We start from the raw sequence: 17,681 nt of genomic DNA on the forward strand, positions 1-17,681 counted from the left end.
TGCTTCCAGTTTTTGCCCATTCAGTATGACATTGGCTGTTGGTTTGTCATAAATAGCTTTTATTATTTTGAGATACGTTCCATCAATACCTAGCTTATTGAGGGTTTTTAGCATAAAGGGCTGTTGAATTTTGTCAAAGGCCTTCTCTGCATCAATTGAGATAATCATGTGGTTTTTGTCTTTGTTTCTGTTTATGTGGTGAATTACGTTTATAGACTTGCGTATGTTGAACCAGCCTTGCATCCCCGGGATGAAGCCTACTTGATCATGGTGGATAAGCTTTTTGATGTGCTGTTGCAATCGGCTTGTCAGTATTTTATTGAAGATTTTTGCATCTATGTTCATCATGGATGTTGGCCTGAAGTTTTCTTTTCTTGTTGAGTCTCTGCCGGGTTTTGGAATCAGGATGATGTTTGTCTCATAAAATGATTTGGGAAGAATTCCCTCTTTTTGTATTGTTTGGAATAGTTTCAGAAGGAATGGTACCAGCTCCTCTTTGTATGTCTGGTAGAATTCGGCTGTGAACCCGTCTGAACCTGGGCCTTTTTTGGGTGGTAAGCTCTTAATTGCTGCCTCAGCTTCAGACCTTGTTATGGGTGTGTTCAGGGTTTCGGCTTCTTCGTGGTTTAGGCTTGGGAGGAGGCAAGTGTCCAGGAATTTATCCATTTCTTCCAGGTTTATTAGTTTGTGTGCATAGAGTTGTTTGTAATAATCTCTGATGGTGGTTTGAATTTCTGTGGAATCTGTGATGATATCCCCTTTATCATTTTTTATTGCATCAGTTTGGTTATTCTCTCTTTTCTTTTTTATTAATCTGGCTAGTGGTCTGTCTATTTTGTTGATCTTTAAAAAAAAACAGCTCCTGCATTTATTGATTTTTTGAAGGGTTTTTTGTGTCTCTATCTCCTTCAGTTCTGCTCTGATCTTAGCCATTTCTTGTCTTCTGCTAGACTTTGAGGTTTTTTGATCTTGCTCCTCTAGCTCTTTCAGTTTTGACGATAGGGTGTCAATTTTTGATCTCTCCTTTCTTCTCATGTGGGCACTTATTGCTATATATTTTCCTCTAGAGACTTCTTTAAATGTGTCCCAGAGATTCTGGTGTGTTGTGTCTTCATTCTCGTTGGTTTCAAAGAACATCTTTATTTCTGTCTTCATTTAATTGTTTATCCAGTCAACATTCAAGAGCAAGTTGTTCAGTTTCCATGAAGCTGTGCGGTTCTGGGTTAGTTTTTGAATTCTGAGTTCTAACTTGATTGCACTGTGGTTTGAGAGACTGTTTGTTACTATTTCCGTTCTTTTGCATTTGCTGAGGAGTGGTTTATTCCCAATTATGTGGTCAGTTTTAGAGTAGGTGTGATGTGGTGCTGAGAAGAATGTATATTCTGTGGATTTGGGGTGGAGAGTTCTGTAAATGTCTATTAGGTTTGATTGGTCCAGGTCTGAGTTCAAGTCCTGGATATCCTTGTTTATTTTCTGTCTGGTTGATCTGTCTAATATTGACAATGGAGTGTTAAAGTCTCTCACTATTATTGTGTGGGAGCCTAAGTCTCTTTGTAAGTCATTAAGAACTTGCCTTATGTATCTGGGTGCTCCTGTATTGGGTGCGTATATATTTAGGATTGTTAGCTCTTCTTGTTGCATTGATCCTTTTACCATTATGTAATGTCCCTCTTTGTCTCATGATCTTTGTTGCTTTAAAGTCTAATTTATCAGAGATGAGAATTGCAACTCCTGCTTTTTTTTTGCTCTCCATTTGCTTGGTAAATCTTCCTCCATCCCTTTATTTTGAGCCTTTATGTATCCTTGCATGTGAGATGGGTTTCCTGGATACAGCACACTGATGGGTTTTGGCTTTTTATCCAATTTGCCAGTCTGTGTCTTTTGATTGGGGCATTTAGTCCATTTACATTTATGGTTAATATTGTTATGTGCTAATTTGATACTGCCATTTTGGTGCTAGCTGGGTGTTTTGCCCTTTAGTTGAGCTGGTACTTGTTGTTCCTTTATATGTGTAGAGCCTCTTTCAGGAGCTCTTGTAGAGCTGGCCTGGTGGTGACAAAATCTCTGAGCACTTGCATGTTCCCAAAGGATTTTATTTTTCCTTCACTTATGAAGCTTAGTTTGGCTAGATAGGAGATTCTGGGTTGAAAGTTCTTTTCTTTAATGATGTTGAATATTGGCCCCCACTCTCTTCTGGCTTGTAGGGTTTCTGCTGAGAGATCTGCTGTGAGTCTGATGGGCTTCCCTTTGTGGGTGACCTGACCTTTCTCTCTGGCTGCCCTTAGCATTTTCTCCTTCATTTCAACCCTGGTGAATCTGATGATTATGTGCCTTGGGGTTGCTCTTATTGACGAATATCTTTGTGGTGTTCTCTGTATTTCCCGGACTTGAATGTTTGCCTGCCTTGCTAGGTTGGGGAAGTTTTCCTGGATAATATCCTGAAGAGTATTTTCCAGCTTGGATTCATTCTCTTCGTCGCATTCAGGTACACCTATCAAACGTAGATTAGGTCTTTTCACATAGTCCCAGATTTCTTGGAGATTTTGTTCATTCCTTTTTACCCTTTTTTCTCCAGCCTTGCCTTCCCGTTTTATTTCATTGAGTTGATCTTCGACCTCTGATATCCTTTCTTCTGCTTGGTCAATTCGGCTGTTGATACTTGTGCATGCTTCGTGAAGTTCTCGTGTTGCGTTTTTCAGCTCCATCAATTCACTTATATTCCTTTCTATTTTGTCCATTCTCGTTAGCATTTCGTGAACTCTTTTTTCAAGGTTCTTAGTTTCTTTGCATTTGGTTAGAACATGTTCTTTAAGTTCACAGAAGTTTCTTACTACCCACCTTCTGAAGTCTGATTCTGTCATTTCATCACACTCGTTCTCCATCCAACCTTGTTCCCTTGCTGGTGAGGAGTTGTGATCCCTTGTAGGAGGAGAGGTGTTCTGGTTTCGGGTGTTTTCATCCTTTTTGCGCTGGTTTCTTCCCATCATTAAGGATTTATCCACCTGTTGACTTTGTAGTTTCTGGCTTTCAGATTGGGTCTCAAATCTTTCAGATTGACGTTCTGTTTGTTGATGATGAGGTTATTTCTGTTTTTTGGTTTTCCTTCTGACAGTCTGGACCCTCTGCTGTAGGTCTGCTGAGGTCCACTCTAGGCGCTGCTTGCCTGGGCATCACCTGCAGCAGCTGCTGAACAGTAAGGGTTGTTACCAGTTTTCTTCTTCTGCTATCTTTGTCCCAGAAGGATACCTGCCTAGTGTCAATCTGATCTCTCCTTTATGAGGTGTCTCTTTGGATATATAGGGGTCAGGGAGCTGCTTGAGGAGACGGTCTCTTCTTTATAGGAGCTCAAATGGTGAGTTGTGAGCTCTGTTGTTCATTCACAGCTGCTGGGCAGGTACGTTTAGGTCTGCTGCAGCAGAACTCATAAACTGCTTTTTTACTAATATTTTTAATTCTTTAATTTCTTTAAACACATTAAGCATACATATTATATATTCTGTGTCTGATAATTGTTTTATCTGAAGTCTTTGTGTATCTGATTTTGTGGTTTGTTGTTTCTGCTGGCTCTTGCTTATGGTATCTTGTTTCTTTGTTTGCATTGTGAATTATGTCTGTGAGCTTATGTTGCCTGATTCTAAAGTGGATTATTCCAGAGAGAAAATGTATTTGCTCTTGCAGAGTAGTACTCTTGGGAGTACTTACTGGCCCAGGGATCACTTCACTTGTAGTTTCCTTGAGAAAGAGTAGTTATTTCTAGTTTACCTTTACACTGAAGGTGTGGCCTTTGGGTTCTAGCTTTATGCAGGGGTTGTATGTCTTGTTAGACTTTCTACTTTGGGCAGGCCCTAGACTTGGTCTGTTATCTCCTGAGTCCTTCAATGCCATAAGAACCAAAACTCAAGTGCAGCTGTGTTGGGCTAGTGCCTTCGGGCTAAAGCTGGTTGCAGTGCTCACAGGACATCAGAGGGTCCAGCTGTCATTTCGCTTTTGCTTCTAAATCTTCCTTTCTCATTTGCCATCTTATAAACACATGCAAGAAGACTTTGTATATGTTATCCAGCATTTGTCGTTTTCAGAAGGGGGACTGATCAGGAACAGTCAGCATTAATGTAAGAAATGGAATTCCCAATTATTTTCTTCAATATTGGCAACCATCTCCTGCAATATAAAGACATTAATGTCAGTCTTCTATACGATGTGGAGAGAAGCCACTTAAGGTATTTGCATTCCTTTCTTGTGCCTTTCTCTTTAGGTTTCTGTATATGCTGTGCCAGACAAGATAAATCAAGCAGATTATGCACTGGATGCTGCAGTGACTCTTCTAGAATTTTATGAGGATTATTTCAGCATACCATATCCCCTACCCAAACAAGGTAGAGATTTTGCACAGGTATTACACACGACGTTTGATGAACACAGTCATAGATTTGTCATTATAATTGGTGCATCCCTGTGGTTACCTCAGCAGCCCCTCAAGCCACAGAAACCCCAGCAAGTGACAAGCCTGCAGTTGATCTTTCTGAGCATCTCCCCACCCTTGATGTGTACCGTAACTTCTAGTGATAGTGAAGAAAGCAGATCTTTTTACAGTTCCTGAGGCACATGGCATGGGGACTCTTTTGCCCTCTGATTTTATTAGTGGGCAGACAACAGAGGGAAGAAGCCACATTTTTTCATTCCTGGCACCTGCTTGGCAGGAACACAGAGGATGCTCATCAAACTGTTTTGAATGAATAGATTTATCTGGTATAAGACACTCTGCATTTTCTTTCTTACATGAGCCCTTAAAACTATTGTGGGTCTTGAGCATCCAAAATAGAGTGGATTGTTACAATTGTTAAGTTTTTCAATTTCCAAACTCCTCATCAGAAGGTTAGAAATGGACTCAAGAGGCCTGAAGAGACCTGGTACAATGGCTCATATCTTGTAATCTCAGCAATTTGGGAGGCCTAGGCAGGTGGATTACTTGAGCCCAGGAGTTTGAGACGGTCAGCCTGGGCAACATGGCAAAAACCTTGTTTCCACAAAAAATACAAAAAAATTAGCTGAGTATGGGGGTACACTCCTGTAATGTCAGCTACTTGGGAGGCTGAGGTGGGAGAATCACCTGAGCTTGGGAGGATGAGGCTGCAGTGACGTGTAATTACGCCCCTGCAAGTGCACTCCAGAATGGGTGACGGAGTGAGACCCTGTTTCCAAAAAAAAAAAAAAAAAAAGAGGCCTAAGATGCAAGTGTGATTTTGCCACATTTACGGCAAAGTGTTGCTGAGTCACTGAGCCGCTTTTTCTCCATTGTGAAAGTTTCTTCCATTCTAGAGCTCCATGATTCTGCACAGGTAGCTTAGCTTTTCCTTTGGTTCAAACACCTATCCATTCTGAAGATTCGTATGTTCAGGGGAATGTGTAGCTTAGGCGTTGATAATGTATTTTATTATTTCCTTCCCAAGATCTTGCTGCTATTCCCGACTTTCAAGCTGGTGCTATGGAAAACTGGGGACTGACAACATATAGAGAATCTGCTCTGTTGTTTGATGCAGAAAAGTCTTCTGCATCAAGTAAGCTTGGCATTACAATGATTGTGGCCCATGAACTGGCTCACCAGGTATAAGCTCACTCATACTTTTAAAAAGTATAAACTATGTTTATATTGCTTTTATGGGACATATAAAGCTATTTATATATTATAATTTGTACTTTGTCTTTTTTTCTTAGGAAAAACTGATTCTGCAAAACATTAGGTTTAATGTCTTATAAAAGTTTTTTATTTTTACCTTCATTAAATATTAGTCCTATAAATATATGTTAACATTCATAAACTTATATTAGACATTTAAAATATACCTCTTTCTGAATGTCTTTGTTTATGGCTGCCAGTCTAGATAATAGGTATTGAGTCTCCATGAAAATGTGTGAATAAACTGAGTCATGTTGTCCTTTTAGTGGTTTGGGAACCTGGTCACTATGGAATGGTGGAATGACCTTTGGCTAAATGAAGGGTTTGCCAAATTTATGGAGTTTGTGTCTGTCAGCGTGACCCATCCTGAACTGAAAGTTGTAAGTACTTATTTATCTTTTTACATGTTAGGTTAATGTGTTGTTTTGTTGGATATTGCTGGAAAATATTTCCCAATATTTTATTATAGAACTTAGAAAAATATTTCATTGATAATTTCCTTGACAGTTTATGAATCATGTTGCAAAAATGCTAGTGAACTTTCAAGATATATCACAAAGACTTATTTACAAACTCAGCTGTGAATCTATGATTGTTTGGAAATTTTCAAATTTCATCTTTCTTAATATCAAAGAAATAGAAATGATGGCAGCCTAAACATTCCATTTCATTTTCCCAACCTTCAGGTTGCTCATTGCAGAATTATTAGGTACACATTGGTATTATCTCAATAGGACCCTCTTTGCCAAATCAAATGAGTTATACTTAAGGTAACTGTACATTTGATTGTGTAACAACCTAGGCCTCTGGGTCACAAATTTATTGCTTTGGAACTACTATATGGTTTGTTTTTTAAGTGACCATGTTTAACTTGAGAAAATCACATATAGCAAAATTAAACTTACTTTATGTAAAAATTTTTTAATCCTACACCAATGACTCTTTTCATTTGTAAATACTTATTACTTCCTATTTTCATCTGCCTGTATACATAATTATAAAGTATATATCAATATTGCACTATAATGGATCACAAATATTTTCTTATGTTTCTGTATAATCTTTAGTAATAACAATGATTATGCATACATATTATCCTTTGAGCTATTGTGCTCTAGTAAAGCAGGTTGAGGTTTTCCATTTCTTTCCATCACATGTTTTTAAAGCTAAATATTTTTGCTCTAAAACAGTGTAGACAATAATTGGAAATGTTGAAATTACTATACAGTTTAGTTTCTTGTTTTGTTGCTGTTTGGCTATAGGCATAATGGTTTCATTTTTAGGTTAATATGAAATTTTCTTTATTCTAAAGTATTTAAGATGAACAAAATTTATAATGTTTAGCTAAAATCATTGTTTCTTAGGTGGTTTTTAGAAGATAGTAATTCTATTTTGTTTCATAAATATTAGGAAAGATGGAATAGGTTTGCCCCAAAATGTGAAGTATAGGCTTCTCGCCTCAGATAAACCTCCCTCCTTTGACATTTTTTTATCTAAATGTAAATCATAGGTGATGTTTTCTTTCTTCTGTCTCAATAGAAAGATTATTTCTTTGGCAAATGTTTCAGTGCGATGGAGGTAGATGCTTTAAATTCCTCACACCCTGTGTCTACACCTGTGGAGAATCCTGCTCAGATCCGGGAGATGTTTGATGATGTTTCTTATGATAAGGTAAAAGTAAATTGAGTATAGGGATATAGTTTGGATACTAAAGTTATACATACTGGGGTGGAGAAGTTATAGGCAAGGTTGTGGGGTTAAACCCAGATCGAATGCCTTCTCTCTTGACCCCTGCTGGCTGCACTTAACTCTTTTAGGCCTAACTTGCAGTTTGGCTCATAACCCTAAAGATCATTTTATGGGAAATTCTTCATATACTCTTTCTTGGGTTGAAAATTCATGGCTTACAGAACCTCTGCTTTTATAGATGTTTATTGAGCATCAACTTTGTATAGATAAAAATTCCTGCCCTCATGTAGCTTACTTTTCAGGACCTTCAGAAACAGTTAATATTGTTGAAATGCAAATAACTGTCTTGTACAATGTGTTTAGTAACAGAGTTGAGGATTGTTGCCAACAATTTAATAATTGGGAGATTTTATGTAAAAATCTAGATTTCTAGCTTCTCTTAGGGGAGAAAAAGGAGGAGTTGGCCACTGTATTCCTTTGCAGCATAAGCTGGAGCTAAGTTGTTCACTCTTTGTAAGATCAGGGCTCTGCTTTTCCACTTCGCCTACCAGTCCCAAATGTTCTACTGTCTTCTCCTCACTGAGGCTGAGAATGTGTTGCCATTTGTCATCTGTGCTTGGCTGTTGTTTTGGTAGCAAACAGAAACGTGTTTCTTGCTTGCATGTTTCCATTGAAAGTCCAGGGGAAAATGAATGTAAGAGCATTCTTCTTATCCTTGGACTACTTCTTTCATTTATATACCCTGTCATATGCCACTGGAGGCATTTGAGTTTGTGACTCACCATTCGTGGTAATGGGAGTGGAGAGGAAAAGAGCCCTTTGCCCAGGAATACAGGGTGTCTGGGAATACTCTTGTCCCCCTTCTCATTGTGACTCCAGCCCCATCAGCCCACCGGTACTCTAGGCTGCCTGGGTTCCCTGGACATATCCACTTACCCTTCCCTGACATCTACCTCTGCTTCCATCTCTAGTGTTCCACCCCTTGTTGCACCTGCCTATCTCTAGTCCTGCCCTGAAGTGGCAGTGGGAGAGCCAGGTAGTGGCTCAGGGTCCAATGTTTGATCAGCACCATTATCCACTCACATGTGAACAAACGGAGTTGACAGATGCTGCTAATTTAACCCATGGGGAGGCATGGCTCCTGATAGAAAATAAGGGCTTCAGTGGGCTGAGAGCATAAACAATCACATTAGACAAATCCCCTGCCTAAACAGGTCCAGGTTTAACCTGCTTACCCTGTTTCACAAACTGCCAGACATTAACAATGTTACTGCAGTTGCATTTTCAAAGACGTGTTTTATTGCAAAAGAATATGTGATTTCAGATGAGATTGCAACTAAAAACTGTAGATAACAATTATTTCTATTATCTTTTCAGGGAGCTTGTATTCTGAATATGCTAAGGGAGTATCTTAGTGCTGATGCATTTAAAATTGGCATTGTACAGTATCTCCAGAAGCATAGCTATAAAAATACAAAAAACGAGGACCTGTGGGATAGTATGGCAAGTGTGAGTATGTTTTTGAATATCTCTGCATTTGGGATTGACAGGCTTATTATCTTGTTTTGTTTTCCCTGCATCATGTTAATCCCTCTGAGAAGATTTGTTTTCTGTAGAAATAAGAGTGATGTGTTTATTTTTGTGTTTTAGATTTGCCCTACAGATGGCGTACAAGAGATGGATGGCTTTTGCTCTAGAAGTCAGCATTCATCTTCATCCTCAGTAAGTTTCTACATCTCTACATGTTCCCCCAAGCACATTGTTTGACTACATATTCTTTGAAAGATAGCTCTGTGCCAGACTTTCTGAGGTTCTGGATTGTATCACCCTCATTACAGATAAGACTGCATTTAAACTATACCAGACTCATAATCTGTTTCAATTTTTTTGAAAATGCATCTATACAGGAGGGTTGCAGAGTTTTCTTTGGTAATGCTTCTCACTGGTACTAATTTCTTCAGCTTCACTTTGGACAGCAGTGGATTTATGACATGTTTCTGCAGCAGATTAGAGCTGCATTGTAGCTGTCAAAAGAATATGACAGTCATTTCCAGAGCTCTGCATTTGTATAGATTTGTCAGTGAGCATTCTTGAACACTTGCCATGTATCAGGCACATGTTAAGCACTTATATGTATTATTTCCTTTACTCTTCATCATAAACCCATGAGCCGGGGACTATTACTATCCCTATTTTTAAAGTTGAGAACATGAAATCCAAAGACATATGATTGGTAAATTGCAGAGGAGAGGTTTGAAGTTAGATCTAACTCACATTTTTAACTGCTACGCTATAAAGTTTTCATAACCTCGAGTCACAAAACGGCCTGAGTCTCTGTTTATCTGGTCTTATGGGATGTTTTCAGGGGAAGCTGAGGGTGAGTCTGCAGATTCAACAGAATTTTATCTTTCTTTTTTCTTTTTATATTTTTATTTTATTGGCTTTTTTTTTTTTTCCTAGAAATTGGTTTGTTCAGTAGTTTCTGGATTCGTCCTGTGGCACATTTTATCTTTATACTACCTCTTATTTATTTATTTATTTATTTATTTTTGAGATGGAGTCTCACTCTGTCATCCAGGCTGGAGTGCAGTGGTGCAATGTCACCTCACTATAGCCACTGCCTCTGCAGTTCCACTGATTCTCTTGCCTCAGCCTCCCAGGTAGCTGGGATTATAGGCACGTGCCACTATGCCCAGCTAATTTTTTTATTCTTAGTAGAGATGGAATTTCACCATGTTGACCAGGCTGGTATCGAACTTGTGACCTCAAGTGATCTGCCCACCTCAGCCTCTTAAAGTGCTAGGATTATACAGGCGTGAGCCACTGCGCCCGGCCTTTACTACCTCTTAAATCCTTTCTTAAAAGCTTTTTTAGTATCAAAGAACATAGCTCCTTTTGAGTTCCCACTATTTGTTGAGTAAGGGTCATCTCTGTGTTCTCACTTTAGAAACAGGCTCTTGACTGAACATTGTTTCCACCTTGTTTGTCTGAAAACCAGCATAGTTATGTAGGTACTGAAAACCTGGCACTTTCTCTCCCTTCTCTTCCTTCCTTCATTCACATGCCTGCTTTGTGCCCAATGTTATTGCCAGCCCCAAAGTGTGCCTGGCAGAACTAGGTATGCTACTTGTCCTCCGGACACGTACGTGTAATGGAGGAAAATGGCAAGCAAACAGTTGGTACTCTAATAGAGGTGTGATGGCTGGAGACAGTGGAGGAAGGGATCAGAAAGAGCTCCAAAGTGGGAGCTGGCAACTGGTAGGGGCTATTTGAGCACAAACTGGTGTTCATTTCTTAGAGTTGGGTTAAGTGGGTGATGTGTCTGCCTTTTTGTGTATACACCAGCACTGGCATCAGGAAGGCCTGGATGTGAAAACCATGATGAACACTTGGACATTGCAGAAGGGTTTTCCCCTGATAACCATCACAGTGAGCGGGAGGAACGTGCACATGAAGCAAGAGCACTACCTGAAGGGATCTGACGGCACTCCGGACACTGGGTAATGCTCACAGAGTAAAATCCATTTTGTTGTCTAGGTAACATCTGCCTTGTAGGATGAAACCTTGCTTTTGAAGTAATGCCCTTACCGCTAGTGCTAAAATATTTCAACTGCATCTGTGTAGCTATGAAGTTATATTCCCTGCCCTCATCTTCCCAAAAGGGGTTAAGGAGGCTTTAAACCTTGGTTCATCTCAGTAAAGTTGATGATATAATTACTTTAACATTCATATTTTGTAATTTGATAGCATGGTAATTTCTGGTTACTGGCTTAAAATCAGCTCCAACCTGAGCAACTGCTACTAGATTACAATAGTGCCTAGCATTTGGCTGGAGCTAAGGACAGCATAAGTTAGGTGATTTCTGAGAATTATGAGAGACTTGGTTGTCTTCTTCTGAGTTAGATTTGGAACCTGTTTGCAAGCTGAATTCTATAGAAGAATATTATTAGAAACAAGATGCTGCAACTTGATTGACCCCAGATAGACACTGTTAAAAAATTCTTTTATCTTGAAACAGTTTCAGACTTATAGAGAAGTTACAAGTTATATATATACACGCACACACATATAGACATCTCCCTCTTCCATCTTCCCAAAAGGATTAAGGAGGCTTTAAATCTTGATTAATCTATATCCATCTATCTATATAGACACCTGCATACATATCTATGTGTATATCTATATGTATATTTATACTTGGCATATGTTTTTCTGAACTGTTTGACAGTAAATTGGTGACATGATTCTCCTTCATACTTAAATGCTTCCGCATAGTATTTTCTAAAAAACAAGAACATTCACGGCCAGGTGTGGTAGCTCACGCCTATAATCCCAGCACTTTGGCAGACTGAGGTTTGAGACCAGCCTAGCCAACATGGTGAAACCCTGTCCCTTCTAAAAATGTAAAAATTAGTAGGGCATGGTGGCGGGCACCTGTAGTCCCAGCTACGCAGGAGGCTAAGGCAGGAGAATAGCTTGAACCCAGGAGGCAGAGGTTGCAGTGAGCTGAGATCTTGCCACTGCACTCCAGCCTGGTCAACAAGAGTGAAACTTCATCTCAAAAACAAAAAACAAAACCCAAGAACATTCACTTGCATAACCATAACCATAACCATAGTACAATTATCAAAATAGGGAAATATACTTGATACATTACTATTATCTAATCTATAAATCCCATTCAACTTTTTCCAATTGTCCTAAAAATATCCTTATAGCAAAATAGAAAATAAGTTCTGATTTAGGATTCAATACAGGATCACATATTTTATTTAGCTGTTGCATGGTTTTGGTCTCCATTTTTTCTGAAACAACTTTTCAGTCTTTTTTTCGGCTTCTTGATATTGACATTTTTGAAGAGAACAGGCCAGTTATTTTATAGAATGTCTTTCAATTTGGATTTTCTGTTGTTTCTCCGTGATCATATTTAGCTTACATATCATTGACAGGAATGCCAAGGAGGTGATGTTGTGTTCTTCCTAGTATGTCTGACTCCTGAAGTCAGGCATCTGAGATGGAATCAGCCAATCACTGTAAAAAGGCTTTCAGGGTTCACTTAAGTCCAAATTCCTAGCTCTACTAAAGGAGTCCAAGAAAGAGAAAGAGTGCCTGAGCGGACACTCCCTACAAAGCTGGAAAACAAACTTGGGATGTTTTGAGAACTTGGCCATAGCAGTTTTGGTATTATCTTGTTCTAAACCAACCAGTGCCTGGCACATGATAGGTGATTTAATAACTGCTTGTTGAATTGAATCAACACATGAGCAATCCATCTCTCCATTCTTTTAGGTACCTGTGGCATGTTCCACTGACATTCATCACTAGCAAATCAGACACGGTCCATCGATTTTTGCTGAAAACAAAAACAGGTAATTTGTTTTGGAAATAACTAGTTTAATTCAAGGAGGAATGTGAAAACGTGTAGGATTAAAATGCTGTTTCTTTTGCTATTTGTCTTGGTTAAAGCAAAAGGGATCAGATTGAAAATGCTTTCTGGTTTCAAAGAAGAATGGCCAATATCTTGCCAGATAGAGATTACAAGTCGAATTATTTAATGCTAAAAAGGAGGGATTACCAGTGAACATTCCCTATTACTTTGTTAACATTACTAGGTTATATCATATGTATGGCCAGAGATGTGGTTGCATTCTTTTCAGAGATCTGTAAATCTCACAAAATTGATGTTTAAAGCTAGTGTTAGCTTTTGTCTATTGAGTTGCTGTTTTCTGGTTTCTGAAAGAAGTAAGTGATGATTTCAAATTGTTCAGTATTAAACTCTTCTCTATTTTCCTTGCCCAGTCTCTGATCATAAAAGCTTTCATCAGGCAAGGGAGCAAATGGAGCTTTGATTTATTTTATTTACTCTAGATGTGCTCATCCTCCCAGAAGAGGTGGAATGGATCAAATTTAATGTAGGCATGAGTGGCTATTACATTGTGCATTACGAGAATGACGGATGGGACTCTTTGACTGGCCTTTTAAAAGCAACACACACGGCAATCAGCAGTAATGATCGGGCGAGTCTCATTAACAATGCATTTCAGCTTGTCAGGTAATACTGCACAAAGTTGCGGTTTATTTCTGAAAGCAGTTGTTATCGTTCAAATTCTTGATTTCTAGAGACAAAAATGATTGATAACAAGAAGTTGAAAGGTGCTTTCCTCTAAGTTCTTGTAACAACCCAAGATTGCTTTTAGCCTTATAATTAACCTCCTGTCTGTGACTGCTAAGGAACTTGAAGGAAGGAATCTGTATTTCAGTCTTTTCTCATTGGCAATTCAGATCATACTGAGGCAGAAGTATAGATAACCAGGAGATCAACATCTTGGCAAAGCTCTTTGCCTAGTCCTGCAGCTTCTTCTGGCCCTGCTATACTAATTCAGGTTTCTCCCATCACTGGGTCTTTAACAGCCTTGAAGACTTCTTAGAAGACTCAGTGACTCAGGCCCAAGTTCTTTGCATTACATTTCTTGGATTAAAGAAGGGATTTTTTTTTTCTTTCTAAACCAGATACCTGAACACTGTAGCATCTTTATGGAATATAGCTCAACCAAATAATCTTTGAGTGGGTGAGGACAAAGTTAACACTATCTTTTTTTTTTTTTTTTCGAGACAGGGTCTTGCTCTGTCGCCCAGGCTTGAGTGCAATGCTGCAACCTCCACTCACTGCAACCTCTACCTCCTAGGTTCAATCAATTCTGCTGCCTCAGCCTCCTGAGAAGCTGAGACTACAGGCACGTACCACCACGCCAGGCTCATTTTTTTGTATTTTTAGTAGAGACAGGGTTTCACCATGTTGGTCAGGCTGGTCTTGAACTCCAGGCCTCAAGTGACCCACCCACCTTGGCCTCCCAAAGTGCTAGGATTACAGGTGTGAGCCACCATGCCTGGTCCAACAATGGTTTTTAAGGAAATGCTCCTGAAGCCTAAAACTCAAACTTCTTCAACATGTAGGCAGATCTGAAGTCCTAAGAGGAACCATGCAGGTGGGAAGGATTATCTCTGTTTTTCCTCATGCATATCCCTCTGCCCTAAATGTTGAGTGCCTTCTTGTTCTTCTCACCACCACACTGGGCCTCCCGAAGTGAGAAAAAGCAATAGGGGAGAAAGTTAAGGATTGCTTACCTGTTTCTTTCTGCATAAAAAAATTCCCTTCTGTAGAATATTTCTGCTTGAGCCTTAGAGAGCTTTTTCTTTTTTTAAAACTTATGTATGCCCTACCACTGAGGTTATTAACACCGACCCTCTGTAATGAAGGGTTTCTGTGGCTATGCAGTGTCTTTTGAAATGGTGAAGAAAATATGTTTCCTCTAGGGACTCATATTTCTTTCCAGATGATAGTCTGTTTGACCGGGCTCCCTGAAGGGTCTTTGATGGAAGTCCTTTGCTTACTTCAGAAGTTCAGCACATAATCCAGTGTTTCACAGGGACAGATGCTGATGTGCTTCCATTCCGACTTATCCATACGTTAGCCCTGGATGTTACTATTTGAGAAACTTCCTCCCCAGTGTAAACATGTCAGATGTTGTGTTATATGTGATAGAAGAGAGATTTATATAGTAGTTATCTGTTTATTTGTATATTTATTGGAGATGGAGTCTTGCTTTGTCCCCCAGGCTGGAGTGCAGTGGTATGGTCTCAGCTCACTGCATCTGCCTCCTGGGTTCAAGCCATTCTCTTGCCTCAGCCTCCCAAGTACCAAGTAGCTGAGATTACAGGCGTGTGCTATCACACCTGGCTATTTTTTGTATTTTTAGTAGAGATGGAATTTCACCATGTTGGCCAGGCTAGTCTTAAGCTTTGGACCTCAGACGATCCGCCTGCCTCAGCCTCCCAAAGTGCTGGGATTACAGGCATGAGCCACTCCGCCTGGCCATAGTTATCCATTTAAAAGGAACATTTATATCTGATTGGCTTGTTTTGCTAGAAGATTAAAATATATTTTGAAGCAAAAACTTGACTTTCTGGATTTACTTTTAAAACCACTAACCATGGTGTCTCTTGGTCAGCATTGGGAAGCTGTCCATTGAAAAGGCCTTGGATTTATCCCTGTACTTGAAACATGAAACTGAAATTATGCCCGTGTTTCAAGGGTTGAATGAGCTGATTCCTATGTATAAGTTAATGGAGAAAAGAGAGATGAATGAAGTGGAAACTCAATTCAAGGTAAAGGCCTGAAATAAAATAGTTACATAATTATTATTTCTTGGTGTGTTAAAAAGAGTGTTAATCATTGTGCGGGTGTGTGTTTGTGTATGTCTTCATATATATATTAAGGAAAAGCAAATAAATATTAATTCAGTATTTGGGTGGATTAGCAAAGATTTTGGTTTTATTTGGCACTAAAAATAGGAATGGCATTCTTAGACTCTACTTAATTTGCATGGGTTTGTTATTTCCTTTATTTCACAAACCTTTTATTTTCCTTTCCTATTATGATGGCTGACATTAAGATTTTCTGGGACTCTTAATGGTACTAGAGGAAGAGGCACAAAATTGTTATTCTTGGCAAAATATCCTGAAGTCTTGTTGCATAATTTGCTCTCAAAATTTGGTCACATAAACTGTCTTTTAGTTTGTTTTTAAAAGTGGCAGTTCATCCTGATTTTAAGTAGATAGGATACCTAATAAAAGTTTGTTATGAAAATATGAAAGTCATTCATCCATATTTATTGTTTTTGACCCTTTTATAATTAAATATAAACATTGCTGCATGATTTATGCAGTAAAAGTTAGATAATGCTTTAAAAATTAGCCCCTATCATCTGAAACCATAATAGATTATATTCACATGAAATGACTTGTGACAATACTGGTCCTTGTTCCCCCGTACAACGCCCTCAGGGTTTCCTCATCAGGCTGCTAAGGGACCTCATTGATAAGCAGACATGGACAGACGAGGGCTCAGTCTCAGAGCGAATGCTGCGGAGTCAGCTACTCCTCCTTGCCTGTGTGCGCAAGTATCAGCCGTGTGTACAAAGGGCAGAAGACTATTTCAGAAAGTGGAAGGAATCCAATGGAAACTTGAGGTCAGTCCGTACTGACTTTTGTTGATGTAAAGGGTATCTTTTCTGTTTTCCATCACTGGTACTAACCATTAGGGAAAATAAAAAGTATAAGTGTCTCCCAGTGCCCTTTTTTTGGAAAATACATTACTTTTTATCTATGTATCTCTCAACTTTTAAGAAATGGTAGGATGGAACTTCTGTGCATAAAAGTCAAATATCTGGGGAGTTAGGATGATATTGGAATAATTCCTGTTTTTGTATAGGCAGTGTAAAGTCATATTGAACTGTGACAGCCATGCCATAGAGAAACATAGGCATTGTATTTTATAGTAGTTTCTTTGGGCTTCCAAAGTCCCTGACAGGGAGACATAGTAATTGCTGACACTGTCTAAGCAAGGTAGGGTTTTACCATATCTGGAAATCCCTATTCTTGCTACACTTCAGTCCTTTTACATTTGGAGCTTAAATCCCACCCAGGAAACTTTTGTGCCAATAATCTACATGTTTCCACTTAAAGAAATCCAAACAGCAGGCCCACTGGAGTCCTGACTTGTGATCATGGTGTAAATTTTAAATATAGTTTGAATTTCTTTCTTTTGGCTTGAAAAGAGATCACCTATGGAGTCACCCTGTATCATTAAAATGTTTAAATATGTAGATATTTATAAAAATGGTATTTCATGTTACATTTTTGAGAAGGCTACTTAAAACCTAATTTTATATATTTTTTCTCTTGCCTCTTTCATAAAGTGTAACTGAAGGAAATGAGTAGTTTTTTTTATATTTCCAGGCATGCTTCTCTGATCAGGGGGACAGTTTAACAGTTTATAATTGGTCACCATTATGCATCTCAATGTACTTACTGCATCTCAGATTCTCACTGGGTATGTTCCTTTCTATAGCCTGCCTGTCGACGTGACCTTGGCAGTGTTTGCTGTGGGGGCCCAGAGCACAGAAGGCTGGGATTTTCTTTATAGTAAATATCAGTCTTCTTTGTCTAGTACTGAGAAAAACCAAATTGAATTTGCCCTCTGCATAACCCAAAATAAGGAAAAGCTTCAATGGTAAGTCAGTTGTTCATTCATGTTCATGTGGCCAAGGGAAATTAGATTCGATTAGATCATTCTGGCATCTATTTTTGTTTTCTTGGCCAGGAATTGTCTATTCTGCTGGGAACATACTGCAAGTCAGCACACATCTAATAAGAATAGCAAATAATTAGGGAGAACCAGGTGTTAGGAAAAACATTTAAAGGCATATACATTTGTGTATCTTTAAAATGAGAACATATTTAAAATATTTACTAGAGC

General features: G+C 38.9%; 1 protein-coding gene across 1 annotated transcript in view; it reads left to right on the forward strand.

Moving 5' to 3' along the window:
* The window catches only part of ERAP1 (endoplasmic reticulum aminopeptidase 1), a 37,994-nt gene that overhangs the window by 15,140 nt on the left and 5,173 nt on the right, over positions 1-17,681 (forward strand). Inside the window, exons 5-16 of the mRNA XM_032275714.1 lie at positions 4,253-4,373; positions 5,448-5,602; positions 5,941-6,054; positions 7,214-7,345; positions 8,741-8,872; positions 9,014-9,085; positions 10,709-10,863; positions 12,653-12,732; positions 13,232-13,415; positions 15,373-15,529; positions 16,208-16,392; positions 17,274-17,435. Coding sequence (XP_032131605.1) covers positions 4,253-4,373; positions 5,448-5,602; positions 5,941-6,054; positions 7,214-7,345; positions 8,741-8,872; positions 9,014-9,085; positions 10,709-10,863; positions 12,653-12,732; positions 13,232-13,415; positions 15,373-15,529; positions 16,208-16,392; positions 17,274-17,435 — 1,649 coding nt within the window. The remainder of the gene's footprint in view (positions 1-4,252; positions 4,374-5,447; positions 5,603-5,940; positions 6,055-7,213; positions 7,346-8,740; positions 8,873-9,013; positions 9,086-10,708; positions 10,864-12,652; positions 12,733-13,231; positions 13,416-15,372; positions 15,530-16,207; positions 16,393-17,273; positions 17,436-17,681) is intronic.

This window comes from Sapajus apella, unplaced genomic scaffold (assembly GCF_009761245.1).
Source record: "Sapajus apella isolate SASKATOON/1434 unplaced genomic scaffold, GSC_monkey_1.0 scaffold1, whole genome shotgun sequence".
In the NCBI taxonomy this organism is placed as follows: domain Eukaryota; kingdom Metazoa; phylum Chordata; class Mammalia; order Primates; family Cebidae; genus Sapajus; species Sapajus apella.